This window comes from Scatophagus argus, chromosome 18 (assembly GCF_020382885.2).
Source record: "Scatophagus argus isolate fScaArg1 chromosome 18, fScaArg1.pri, whole genome shotgun sequence".
Lineage (NCBI taxonomy): Eukaryota > Metazoa > Chordata > Actinopteri > Scatophagidae > Scatophagus > Scatophagus argus.
In genome coordinates, this window is record NC_058510.1 from 14,649,150 (window position 1) to 14,661,865 (window position 12,716).

General features: G+C 41.5%; 1 protein-coding gene across 6 annotated transcripts in view; it reads right to left on the minus strand.

Moving 5' to 3' along the window:
• Window positions 1–12,716, minus strand: part of adarb2 (adenosine deaminase RNA specific B2 (inactive)) — a 259,292-nt gene that overhangs the window by 70,251 nt on the left and 176,325 nt on the right. For all 6 annotated transcript variants that reach the window (XR_006841375.1, XM_046370573.1, XM_046370569.1 and 3 more), the window contains one exon: window positions 581–667. Coding sequence is in view for 5 of the 6 variants with exons in the window: in XM_046370568.1 (XP_046226524.1) it covers window positions 581–667 (87 nt within the window). In the remaining variant the exon portion in view is untranslated. The remainder of the gene's footprint in view (window positions 1–580; window positions 668–12,716) is intronic.

Sequence of the window (12,716 nt, forward strand, 5' to 3'; positions counted from 1 at the left end):
GGGAACATCGGTCCCTGTGGCCAATGCAAAGCATCAATCCTATTTGTAATGGGGGTGGGGATCACATCCAGTGGCAAACATTCCAAGAAAGGGTGAAATATCTGTAGGCCGCTTTATTTCACACTTCCATCCTCTGTGAGAGAAAAGTCTGAACAGCTGTGATGCGCTCTTCAAACGTAGTTACAGGGAAGTAGCGGCGGCGTATTGCATTTCTGATGGGAAATGAACAAAAACAGGGTGTTCAGATCTTGCCACAAGAATGCTAATAGTGGAGTGGGAGGCTGGGATCAAGTGCTTATATTCACTGGTAGGCTGAAGCAGACTGATACTACACGCCTGCATCCACTATCTAATGACTTTTTAAACACAAAGAAACACTTAAATTTAATATTTAATAGCTCACTTTTAGAAGATAATACAGATTTTAACAGACAGGCTGACACCCGTGCCTAATCAAATAGCCCATTTCCCAAATAATTAATTATGTGGGTGACAGAGAGATCATTTCCATATTAGGCCTGCCACTGAGGGAGTTAGCGCAGTGTGCTGACAGGGAGAAAGAAAAGAGGCAGCAGCTTACTTAAACTGTCCTCGTCCTCTGTGCTGCTGGTCCCAGGGCTTATGTACTTGAAAGGAGCGATCAATGCTGACAGCATACTGACTTTCTCTGGTGGAGAGACAAGAGACACGCAGAGTCAACAAGAGGGCAGCGGCGGAGATGTTTTGATAGTTTTATCGATTAAAGCCTCAGATCAGCACCGGGCCAACACGTGGACAGAGACAAAGCATAAGTGAGCAGGAGTATGCACATGAGGCTGTTTCTCTGTCACCGCTGTATGGACCATAATGCATACACATAAGGGAGTGAACCCACACACACACACACACACACACACATCAGAACAAAGAAGAAGTGAAATATACAAGTCATGCTCCTCATGGAAAGACATTTTATGTATTCTTATTCTAATCCTCTTCTTTCTGTTACATTTTGTCCAAGTCAGACAAACTCTCTTTAGCAGACAAATATGTTGTAAAGTGCTCATTTCAGCATGGCGGATGTCACCTGTTCAAGAAGACGTGTGTGCTTGTTGGATCAGATTTGCGTAATGCAAACCCTAAAACCACCTTAAAAAAGGTCAGTTTGTGGAAAAGCAGGAAAAAAATGTCTAATTGAAGGTGTCAAGCAGAGGGAATTACTCAACGTGAAGTTAAATTTTTAATGACAGAGAAAGGAGATGCTACACTGCTGGATGAAGCAGGAGATAAAACCCAACAGCAAGCTGCATGAAGATGGAGAGGAAGCTGAGTGGGAGAATTACAACTACTGTAACAGGCTGTGTAAGCAGCCAAATTATGCAAACAAGATTAGAAAATTAAAAAAAAAGCCAAGCCTTATAATAAAGACTTGATGAACAGAAAAGTAATTTTCTGTAGTTTAGGCTTTTATTTTATTTACACTCCCATTAAGAAAAAGGCAGCTTGTCTATACATGACACAGGTGCGACAGGCTCAGACCACTCGTGAATTTCATCGGACGCTAAAAGGAACTTTTAAGTATGAAAAATGATCTTAAATCACTTGTACATTTTATGAGAAGGAATCTTGCAGGAGAGGCTGTCGATGTTGTTGCATGAGGTGTTGCTGTTTGATGTATGCCACTTTTCAAGTATGATTTCATTACATCATGATTAAACGAAAGAAAGATCACTATTTTGCTTTTATTTAACTTATGGCAGCTTGTAGAAGTAACACGAAGCTTTGTCCATGTTTCCATGCCTGAAGTGTGATGTGAGATTCATTTTGTCAAGGAAAATTCACAGTGGAAAGCCAATCACTCAGGGAGGAAATACAAATTGTTAATAACTGTAGTTTAACCATCATTTTATTATGCCATTATATATATACATGAAAAGGTTATGCACCTGAAAATGAGTAGAATGTTTTACTTTCAGTTTAACTTTGATAGGATTTGATTCAGGCATTTTTATGCACACTTTCATGCACACACACAAAGAGAGAGAGAGAGAGAGAGAGAGAGAGAGAGAGAGAGAGACTCAAATAAACTTCCCATCTTTATCAGAGCTAACTTTGACAGTGGTTTTCTCCTGGGGCCTGCTGCTGTCCAGGTGTGCGTGTTGTTTACAGTATGAAGCCCTATTAGGGCCATCGCTTGGTCTGGTGCACTCCATGCAGCACTGAACAGAATTGACAGACCAGTCTGGCTCCTTAATTACACTCGCTCTCGCTTCCCAACATCAGCTAATAATGATCAATAAAGGTAAAGGTAAGGGAGGGGCAACAAGACGGAGGAACTGGAGGTGGAAGCAGAAGCAGGGGGATGTGATGAAGCAAGACAAAGCAAGAGGAGGAAAATGAAGTAGAATGAGTTTATGTCGGTGTGTGGAAGGATCGAGACTGAGCCTGAGGTCGGGCTCTCCCTGCCACAGTCCTGCAGTGGCATTCAGGCCCATAGCAGCAACTGTTCCGCAGAGCTAAATGCTGCATAAACGAGCCGCCACATTACAGGGCAATAAACATGTTTTGATAAGAGTGCAAGGTTGTGGGGTTGTCTCCTCGCAGCTCAACAGCACTGGAGGGACTCAATGAGTCACTCTGACACACATGGATGCACTCTAAACACTGAGACTGGAGCTGTGCTGGTCCTCGTGGGCCAACATCACAATACAAGCATTTGCATTCTGACCTAATTAGGGACCACAGCCCAACACAAGTAGCAATTTGGCCATAAATGGCTCCCTTGGCCAACAGGGTCATTATCCACACCATTTTCAAATCAGTCTATATTGTTTTTAAAGCCCAGAGAGCCCCATTTACACTAAGAAACATGGTCGTCTGGTCTGTTTACAAAAGAGGCCAAATTAGAGGTGTTTAAGGGTACAGCATATCGTAGCTCGCTCTGTACAGTTTGTACATAAAATGAGTCCAGTTCCTCAGGCGTGAAAGACAAACGTTCACATCGAGCATGAAATTATGGGCAATAACCACACAAGAGCCCAAGCTTTCACTCTGTGGCCTGAAACGCCTCTAATTTATATTTGATAATCCTGTTTCGCTGAGGGGCCAAAATGATCCATCCAACAGCTTCTGGCACTGAGGCAACGAGACACTAACATTTGCTGTAAACAGATAAATACAGATGGATGTCAGAGGCAAATATACTGTATATATATATATACATATATATATATATATATACACATATCCTCACTGACTCAGTTTTCACTTTAATCAGAGAGCATTTTCACAACTTTTACTTGAGTGAAATACTCTACTCTTTCTCTTTCAACGCCTGTAAAGAGGAAACTAATTTTATGCACTGGCCTCAATGCTTGCTGCTGTGCTGGGCTGCATAAAAGCGTGAATAGACCCTTTTATTTTCTTTTCAGAGGATTTTTATTTCGATGACAAAGTTCACAGTGAGAATAGAGCTTTCCTGTATGGAGCTTTTCAGGTCTGTATAATTTCAAAGTAACCCTCAAAAACAATTCTTCTCACTTTCAATGGACCACAGTTCATTTCAAATGTCTCAGGAAGTAGCTATTGAGTAGAAAATATCATCATGTTTTCAATAACTCTGATGCTGAATCAACTGTGCAGTGGTAAGCAGGGCAGTTTAGAGGTCATCCTCGAAATGCCACCTCTTATAGTTTTTCTGATAGGTTTGAGAAGTGCGGGCACAAACACACTTCACCCTGATTTATGAGCAAGCTGCGTATAACGTCAGAGGCAGTTTCTGTTTGTGTTTTACAGTATGTAGGGTGATTGATCTGCCCGGAGAGAAACAGCAAATTTTCAGCCTTGTAAATTAAAATATACTGTGGAGAGCCCAACCATGACCGGTTGAGCTGTAGGACAATGATACGACTGCCTTGTTGTACTGCTAGAACAAAACTGGAAGAAAAGCTTTGTCTGCTGTTAAATTCCTAACTCTGAACATTAATTTTGTCCATATCAAGAGTCCTAAATGATGCCAATGACCTGTTGGAAATCTGAGGACTTTAGTTTCCCATAACTATGTAAGTTGGTAATTATCATAGGTAAAATAGTACTTTCCTTGTAAGAATGGCTCCAGCAAACAAACATTTATTCATTTATAACTGGAAACTCTATCATATATATCTGATGTACAGCGTTATCAATTTTGGCCCATATAGCTGACCTGCTGCACTGGAAACCTTTTTAAGAAACATCAGCAGTGAATTGGCATTAATTAAACGGTACTGTACCAACTGAAAACTATCTATTTTCTCTATAATCAGCACCAAATGAAAAAGTTCTTTACAGGGAACTTCTAAATAAATTACTGATCAAATTAAACATTACAGAAAAGGCAATAGCTGAAGCTAATTTAAGGCCAGATTTTGCAAAGAGTTTACGTATCAGTTGTTTGAAGATACCGTGTTACCGCTGCTAGATTTATTATACGGCTGTTGAGGAGGTCCATAAGGCCGACGGGCTGTTGTTTTGCCACCTGAAATCTTCTAAGCACAGAACTCATGTGGTACTTTTCTTCTTTGTGTGTTACTTATTGGTGCTGAACTGTTTGCAGTGAGGCCAGCTTTGTGTGTCCATATTTTTCACCTCCTGTGTACAGTAATATCCCAGTGACCTTACGTGATACCAGAATTTCATTTGGCCTAATAAAATGAATCTACAATCTTCTTTTTTAAAAGCCCCACTTCAAAGCTGAGAGAAAAAAACCCAGCGTGGTGCAAAGTTCATCAAATGTACCGCCAATCACTGCTGCCGATGTGGACACAGTTACCTTACATGCCCTTCACAGTATCTGTCATCCATCCCTTCTTATTCACCAGCCGGCCAAGCGGATGAGACAATGCATGCCAATAGTCTCAGCTCGCTACGTCCATCCCCCACTGCACCAGGACACGGAGAGAGGAGATGATGCTCATTTGTTTCCACCGCACAAAGGCAGAGGAGAGCCAGGTTAGATAGGGAGAGCCTTGGCAGATGGCCATACACTCCTGATAGTGACAACACCGGTGATGGTGTCCATTCACAATGAGCTGGAGAAGAGGCTCTCTCTTGCTCTCCCTCGCTCTCCTTGCACTTCCTGTATCAGTTCTGAGGAGAGGGTAATGAGCCCAATCAGATTTCCCCATGGCTCAGCATAACGAATGGGTCAGATGAGCGACGGGAGACACTATTGAAACAGGCGCTTGGGGAAATCATTGACTCTCTCTCTCTGTCTGCTTACCACCTGCCTTCCTGTCTCTCCTGTCTCTGTCTTTCTCTCAACATCTTCCTGCAAGCGTCAGATTGAAAGCCACTGAGCCACTAAATGAGAGGCTGCCTTGTTTCTCCACAGCACTTAAAACCAGATTCCTGAGACCTCTCACATCTGATCTCTGAGCAAAAAGCAACATACAAATACACAGCTGAGTTCAGCATCCTCTCCACCTTCAGTCTGCCTAATTACATATAACTCAAGGGCTTACATAAAAAGTCCATCTAATTTTGTTTCCATTACATTTTCATTACCAAAGCTGCAGTACAATGTAACAAATAGGACTCCTCCTGTATCCTCCTGTTTTGTTTTTGTGCTGTGAATTAAGTGGCACAGTAAAGACACAAGCCAGCGTAGCAACAGTCTGAAATCTCTATGTGTAGCTGTTCATATTTCACTTGACAGAAATGCCCCAGTATTAGTGACTCAACCCAGCAGGTGATCGCACTGCTTTAAAACTGCAGTGCCAACTGCAGTGCCACAAAATTACGTGTTTATACTGGTACAAATATCAGACACAACTGGGATATAACAGACTATTTCTTTCAATATTTAGAAATGATTTATTCCCAATTTATCAATAAAATCCTATCTGTGTTAAATGTAAGTCTGACTGTGGGTTGATTGATTTCCCCTTTTGATGATGATAAGATGATGTGATAAATCATAGAGAGAAAACAAAAATAAGTCACAGAGGAGAAGAAGAGTGTGTTGCCTTCCTGTGATGAATACATTTTGCACAGATTCTCATTCAGTCACATAATGATGATGAAAATGCAACAGGTAGAAAGTTCTTCTTTGAAGTGAGATGTTTGTAATTATAAATATTTAGGCTCCCAAAATGGTCTGCAAAGTATGCAACATTTTAATTACTACTTAGATTACCGAGACATATTTACTGACCAAACATTTCACTGGAAAATGCAGAAGCAAAAGACAACACCCACCCCAGCCACAGGCTGCTCCACCTGCTGCCCTCCACCAAGCAGTACAGACGTATCCACCGCCGCACCACCACACCACAGAGCAGTTTCTTTCCTCAGGATGTGAGACTCCTAAACTTGCCCTCCACCCTCCAACATAAATCAGAATTTTTATTTTTGTGAACAGCATAAAGCAACTACAGCTTGCCTTTTGTTGTACAACCCCTGTGCAGTAGAGTGATCAGGTCAGTCATTGAGGAACTGTGGACAAGGGCACAACATTTTTAAAATTGCCCCCCGAGCTCTAATATCAACACGAGCAAATTTAAATAAGCTTTTGCCCATTAAACTTGCAGTGACATGTATGGAGTCAATATCAGTGGTTTCCAAACTGAGCACCATAGACCCATCCATGCTCTGTTTTAGGTTGGCTGTGAGTTATGGAACAGGGCGAGTCTGCCACCATCACCAATGTTGGTAGTTCAATCCTGACTGCAAGATAATGAACCCCAGATTTCTTCTGATGGCTCTTCCATTGGTGTGTGAATGTACGTGTGAAGGCCTGAAACCAGTTAGTGAGAAATATTGCACAGAGCTTTGGATAAAAGGTGCTGTTTCGCTCCTAATAGGTAGGCTGGCACCTTGCGTGGCAGCATTATCATCTGCGTGTGTGTATGTGTGTGTAATGAGTGAATATGGCAAGCACTTTTGAGGAGTCTGTTCATGTTCTTGTTGTCTCTTTATCCTTGGCCTTTCTGTGTTGAGCTTATGATTTGTGATGAGCTAATTTAACATGATTATTCATTTGTTTTACATTAGTGGGACATGTGTGTCTAGTATCTGTATCCATTGTGGAAAATACAGTTTTATTTACACATGTAGATATTTGTAAAGGAGTTATTTTTAAAACATGCAGACATGCAAACAGTAGCAGTAACCGTGCGCTCTCTGGTGTTGCTGTGTGGACAATACATGTGTGCAAACCCAAACGCGACCAAAACGCAGCACAGAACTGGAAACACCTGCAGAGAGGGATTGCAGACTAAGATATGCAGATGCAGTACAGAGAACTGAGGTGATTTCAGGGCACTCAGTGTAGGAATGTGACTTCATTGTAAATGTAATAAGTATTTAGCCTTTAAATGTGATCTCTTATGTAACTGTAGAGCTTTAACTTCATAGCTCAGCTCTAAACGCCAAAGTTAGCTCCAGCAACAAAATCACAAACAATTGTCACACTACCCTGCACCCATTTAACACAGGATCTCTGCACACTGAAACATGGCTTTAATGCGATGTGTGATTTCTCACGTTCTCTGACACTGGGCTCGATACTTACTGACTGTTGTGTTAAAGAAAAAAAAAAAGTCAGCTGGGAAGACCTGAAGACCTGTTAACATCAAGCACCCAGTGATAATTACTGACAGGATGATAAATGATGTGGCTTTTTCTTCAGGCAAAGTTTCTGTGCTGGAAGGATGTTTTAATCACCTTTCAGGTTACAGTTTGTATTGATGAGTGCTTTTCCATACACACAGACAATATGTGTATGATATGAAATAACTAATAATTATAGTCTAATAGAGGACAGAGAGAGTAAAACAGAGATATGGATGGATTTGCACAGACTGATGGATGTTTAGCACCTGATTAGCAGCAGCAAGGACAAAGTAGCCAGGCCATCTGCTTTACATTTGCTCCCCGGGACATGAATGCCAAGGACAGGGAGTTGTTATGTTGTGAGTAATATGAGCTTTGTCACCTTTAGCCTTTCATATTATGTGGTCAATGCTCATGAAAACACAGAGTAATGCCATTCAGACTGCACAGACATCGTTCATGTTGTGACATTGGGTAGTTATGCTGATGCCTTTAGGCCAACGTCTCACTTTATGTTAACTTGCTGTAATTTCTGGCTCTCGCATCTAGTGACTGAGGCTGGCACATATCGCTTTTTATTTAATCGTGTTAAAAAGGCGCGTGTTTGTGACGCCTTTAGAGACAATTTACACATCCGCTTGCTTTATAATCTCACATTTTTTTCCCTCATTTGATTTGTTTGTAAATAACATCTTGTTTAACCTTCTCAAATGATGATTACAACAGATGAGTTTCAAAAAAAGAATTATGAAGGAACAAATCGCAAAAAGCAGTTAAACCGACCGACATGATGTGTCATCCATGGTAACTCTTGTTAAGAGAAGATGACCTCTGATGACCTGTGCGCCTTGCTGTCATGCAGTCACTGTTAGCGCAGCATAGCTTTGTGAAGCTTGTTTTCTCTCTTCAGAGAGTTCCATAATTAAGAAATCTAGACGAGACTGATGCCAGGATTTTTTGGTGCCAGTTAAGAAGGCCTGAACATTTGTTTTTGAGAGTTGGTTCATCTCACAGTACATATGTTGCCAAGAAGTAATCAAGCAGCACTATCTCTAAATGATCTGAGAGAACGAGACGGAGTAGTGTGTATCACTGGACGCTCCCAAAATGTGTACACAGTGTATACTCAAAGAGCACATTATAATTTTATAACATACTGTACAGTATATGTGAAGCATCGTGACTTAAAAACTATTTTATTCATTTAATTATTATGTTAAACTCTACTCATTTTTTCTTTCAACTTCATAGTTTTTTCATTTTGCTGTACTTCTTGCTGTATTCTATTACTATTTATTGCTGCAAATACAGCTGGGCCCTGCTGCCCTACACTGTATAATACAATCAACGATAAGATTTAGCAGAGCTTTTTGAATTCATAGGCAGTTCTGGCAGCGAGGGCTGCTTTACTCAGAGTGAAACTGAGGTGGCCACAGAATACAACAATGTATTCCACTGTGGAGCGTCAAAGCAGAAGGACTCCAGTGGACACTGAATTGCTTAATCATATTGTGGCACAGGGGAAAATATGATGCCACTTTCACTCCTGCTTTTTTTTCTTTTCTTTTGCTGTTCCATTTTGACACACAGAACGCTCTCACGCTCCTGAGGGGTGAGACTTGCCATGGTTGAGTGTCACTGAGGAACCTGCTCAGAGTGTGTGACGGCTGTGGATTGTCAGAGAGGCCCAGCAGACGGTGAGATGGTACGGCGGAGCTTACGATCACGCCGGAGGCTCTGCTTCGCCGACCACACTGCTGCCTAACACCGACCAGGCACTCACCTCTGACAGCCGCCCTTACTTTCAATGCGGGAATAAAACTAGAGAATACCGTCATGATAAAAGCTTTTTAATGTCACATCTCATGCCTGAACTGTAAAAAAAGCATATTTTTTTGTGAAATGAAAAAAATAAATTTTTCACTGCATATTTTTCTTTTCATCATGCACCTTAAATAGAAAGTATGTTGCCTTTGGATTGTGTTGCAACTGTCTCCCAAAGCTTTTAGTGCAAAAATAGCAGCATCTGAACAATGTACTTTAGAGTGCTGAAAAAGCCTTTATAAAAACTGAAAAAGAAGAGACACATAAGCAACATGTCATTCTAAAAAAGAACTTATCCTCAGCTGTAATGTCAATGCAGCCTGGAGATGGTAGTTGGAACAGAAATAATCCAAATGAATCCCTTATCCTGTTGCCATCCTCCACCGAATATCTTTTGGCAATTAAAAGCAAACAGGCATGACTTTTTTTTCAAAGTTCGACACAGATCACGATCGCTACCTGATAAGTGGCGGATTTAATGCGCGCTCGCTTCCCTCCTTAACAGAATATTAATGTAGGCTGTCATCCATGAGAATGACTCATTTACAAGCATGCAGAGGAAGCTGAGGACTCAAACCTGGATGAGGTTTGTCGCCTCACTCGCTTGATAACAAGCACTCGAGTGTATTTACAAGGCAGCGCCAGTGAGATAAGTCTGTGGTGTAATGACACTAAGCAGGTCAGGAATGTCTCTGCCTCTCAGTGTGTTGTTGCTCATCTCCCTCCTGCGGTTATCCCGCTTTCTGTCAGAGAGCTATACCTCGCCGCACGGTGCTGTATTCTGCGCCAATGCAAAGCATTAATATCAAATGCTACCCTCCTCCAGTTTGACTTGTAAAGCCTTTTACTGCTCTCTCAAATTTCATCACATTTGTGTGCTTAGCGTTGAAATCCTGTCCTACCGGTGCACTCAGATCAGAGAAAACATTGTGTTGCTTATTGCTTGTCCTGGCAGAAAGTGCACAACCATGCTGACATGGTACTCAGATGGTGATGTGACCCCACATGTAGTCTCCAATCTCAGAGTGTGTGGGAGTCAATAGGAAGGTGTGAGGTTAGATACAAATTGGCCCGTTGGTGTCACAGCCCTGCAGTCACCAGCTCAAGCCTGAACAGTGTATAGAACTGGAAAGCAACACTCTGAGGAGAGGGAAGTGAGGGGGAAACAGCTGGAAAGAGTATGGGTTTTTTTTTTGGGAACATAGTATGAACCACACTATGTGTGTTTGGAGAGCTGAAATAAATTTGCATTTTCCACTGTTATTTGCCCAAATTTCCTTCTTTCACTTTTAAAGCCAGCTCACCTCGTCCTCATCCAGTCATTATTTCACCTACATCCTTTCCTTTTTCTGTTCACTTCCTCCCTCTCCTCTCATCAAATAAACCTGCCGGCATGAGTGTGTGTGTGTGTGTGTGATCTTCCCCGGCAGTGTTTTATGCCTCACATTATGACACATATAATCAGCCTGGCTGTTTGCACTACTTTGTTCAGCACAAATTGCTGCACCAATGGTCACAGCAAAGCACAGATGGGACGTCGACAGTTTTTCATCGGCTGTTCCATACCACGGAGCCCAACACATCTGGTATGCAGCGAGAAGCATCTTTGCACTAATTTGTTTGTCACTATACATTGAAGGGACTATCTGTCATCCTGCCATGCTTTGGTTGCGGCATGATGTTTGAAGAACATGGCTAGTCATAAGTTTCCAGCAGCCCGACTGGCTGGCCGCTTGGGACTCGCTCACACGAGCCATCTGACTGTGGGAAGGAAGGGGAGGAGGGGGGCAGGAAAAGGGATGCAGGAGAGGAAAGAAACACAGAGCGTAGAGAGTCGATAGACGATTTAACTCTCACAGTCCAGGTGGAGAGGTAGTCCATTTAACTTCCAAATCATAAAAACTCACACAGACGCTTACTCACTCCTCATGCCCAAACCTAACCAACGAAAGCAATCGGTCAGAGGCAAAATAGTGTGGGTGTCAAGGAAAGCAGTGGGATCCATAATAACGCACATGTGACGATTCACTGAGCCCAACCCCACCCCCTAACTTCCTGCACGGCACATACAAAGTTTAAACTGATAATAGTGGCAGATTTAACCTTGAAACACTTCGCATCTTTGACTTTAAAGTGATACAGAACATAAGCAAGTTTGGTTAGTTTAAACTTTTCAACATTTCATTTTTTAAAAAGACCTGAAAAATAGGCATAGCCCAGGTAGTAAGCTAGTGAGGTGGAAATTATTGTGGCTTATGCAAAACTGAATTTTAAAAAACATGAAGTCAAAAAACAAACATATTCAACAAAAATGAAACTGAGAGCCTGACAAGCCTGCCATGCCTTGCAGCAGCTGCCAAACTATGATTGGACAATCGTTGTTCAGGGGAGGGGTTTAACATATTGTCAAGTTTCAATATTTCATACAATCCCAGAGCGAAATAAAAGAAAGGTGATAAATGCGATCTGACAGCACATAACACCCCTTTCCCATTCTATGCTCAGCATTTAGTGTGATTCTTAGTCAGTTAAAAAACTGTTTGATGTTGATGTGCACAGACTTAGAAATTAAGCAACAGTGTGGAAGTTTAGACTAACATTGGACTTTATGCCCATTTTCCATCAACAGTCTCATAAAAGCCATATAGCTATGGGGATAAAACTGGAAAGGAGACTGGATGGGAAACTGAAAAAGCAGGATTTTGAGTGAAATGTAAATGGCTCGCTGCTTGCACAGCAATCTATTTTTCAGGCAGAAAAAAACATTTTTATCTGATGACAAGCTGCTCAAGAATGACATTAATGTTGCAGAGGAGGATGACACTGTGGTAATATTGGCTGCAAAGGGACATGGAAAGTTTCAGGGCAATAAATATCAGAAATATCAATTTTACGTTGACTATATTGAAAGGGAAAAGGGTCTGCATTTTCTTCTGGCTTTCTTTAGCCCAACCAAGATTACCTTACCTAAGTAACTTAAAAAAAAATCCAATTTGCACAAATTCATGTTGAAAAAGTACATAAGTACATAAGAGGGTTGAGTAGGAAAATGTGATTTCTTGTAATTCAATGGAATGAATTTGTGAGGTCTGAAATGGAGGGCTTTTATAAACTGGAGAGACAGAATGTTCTCTGAACAGGAGGGAAGCTCAGTGGATTATTCACATTCATCGTGTTCTGAAATCAAAATTCAAACATTATGGAAAAAAATAAAGTGTACAATCTCTCATATACCTGTATATACAAAAGCACATTGGTCACTGTTTTGGCTCACTGAATAAAGAGGGGGTCCAAAGAGGGGACAGTGTGGCCTCTTCACA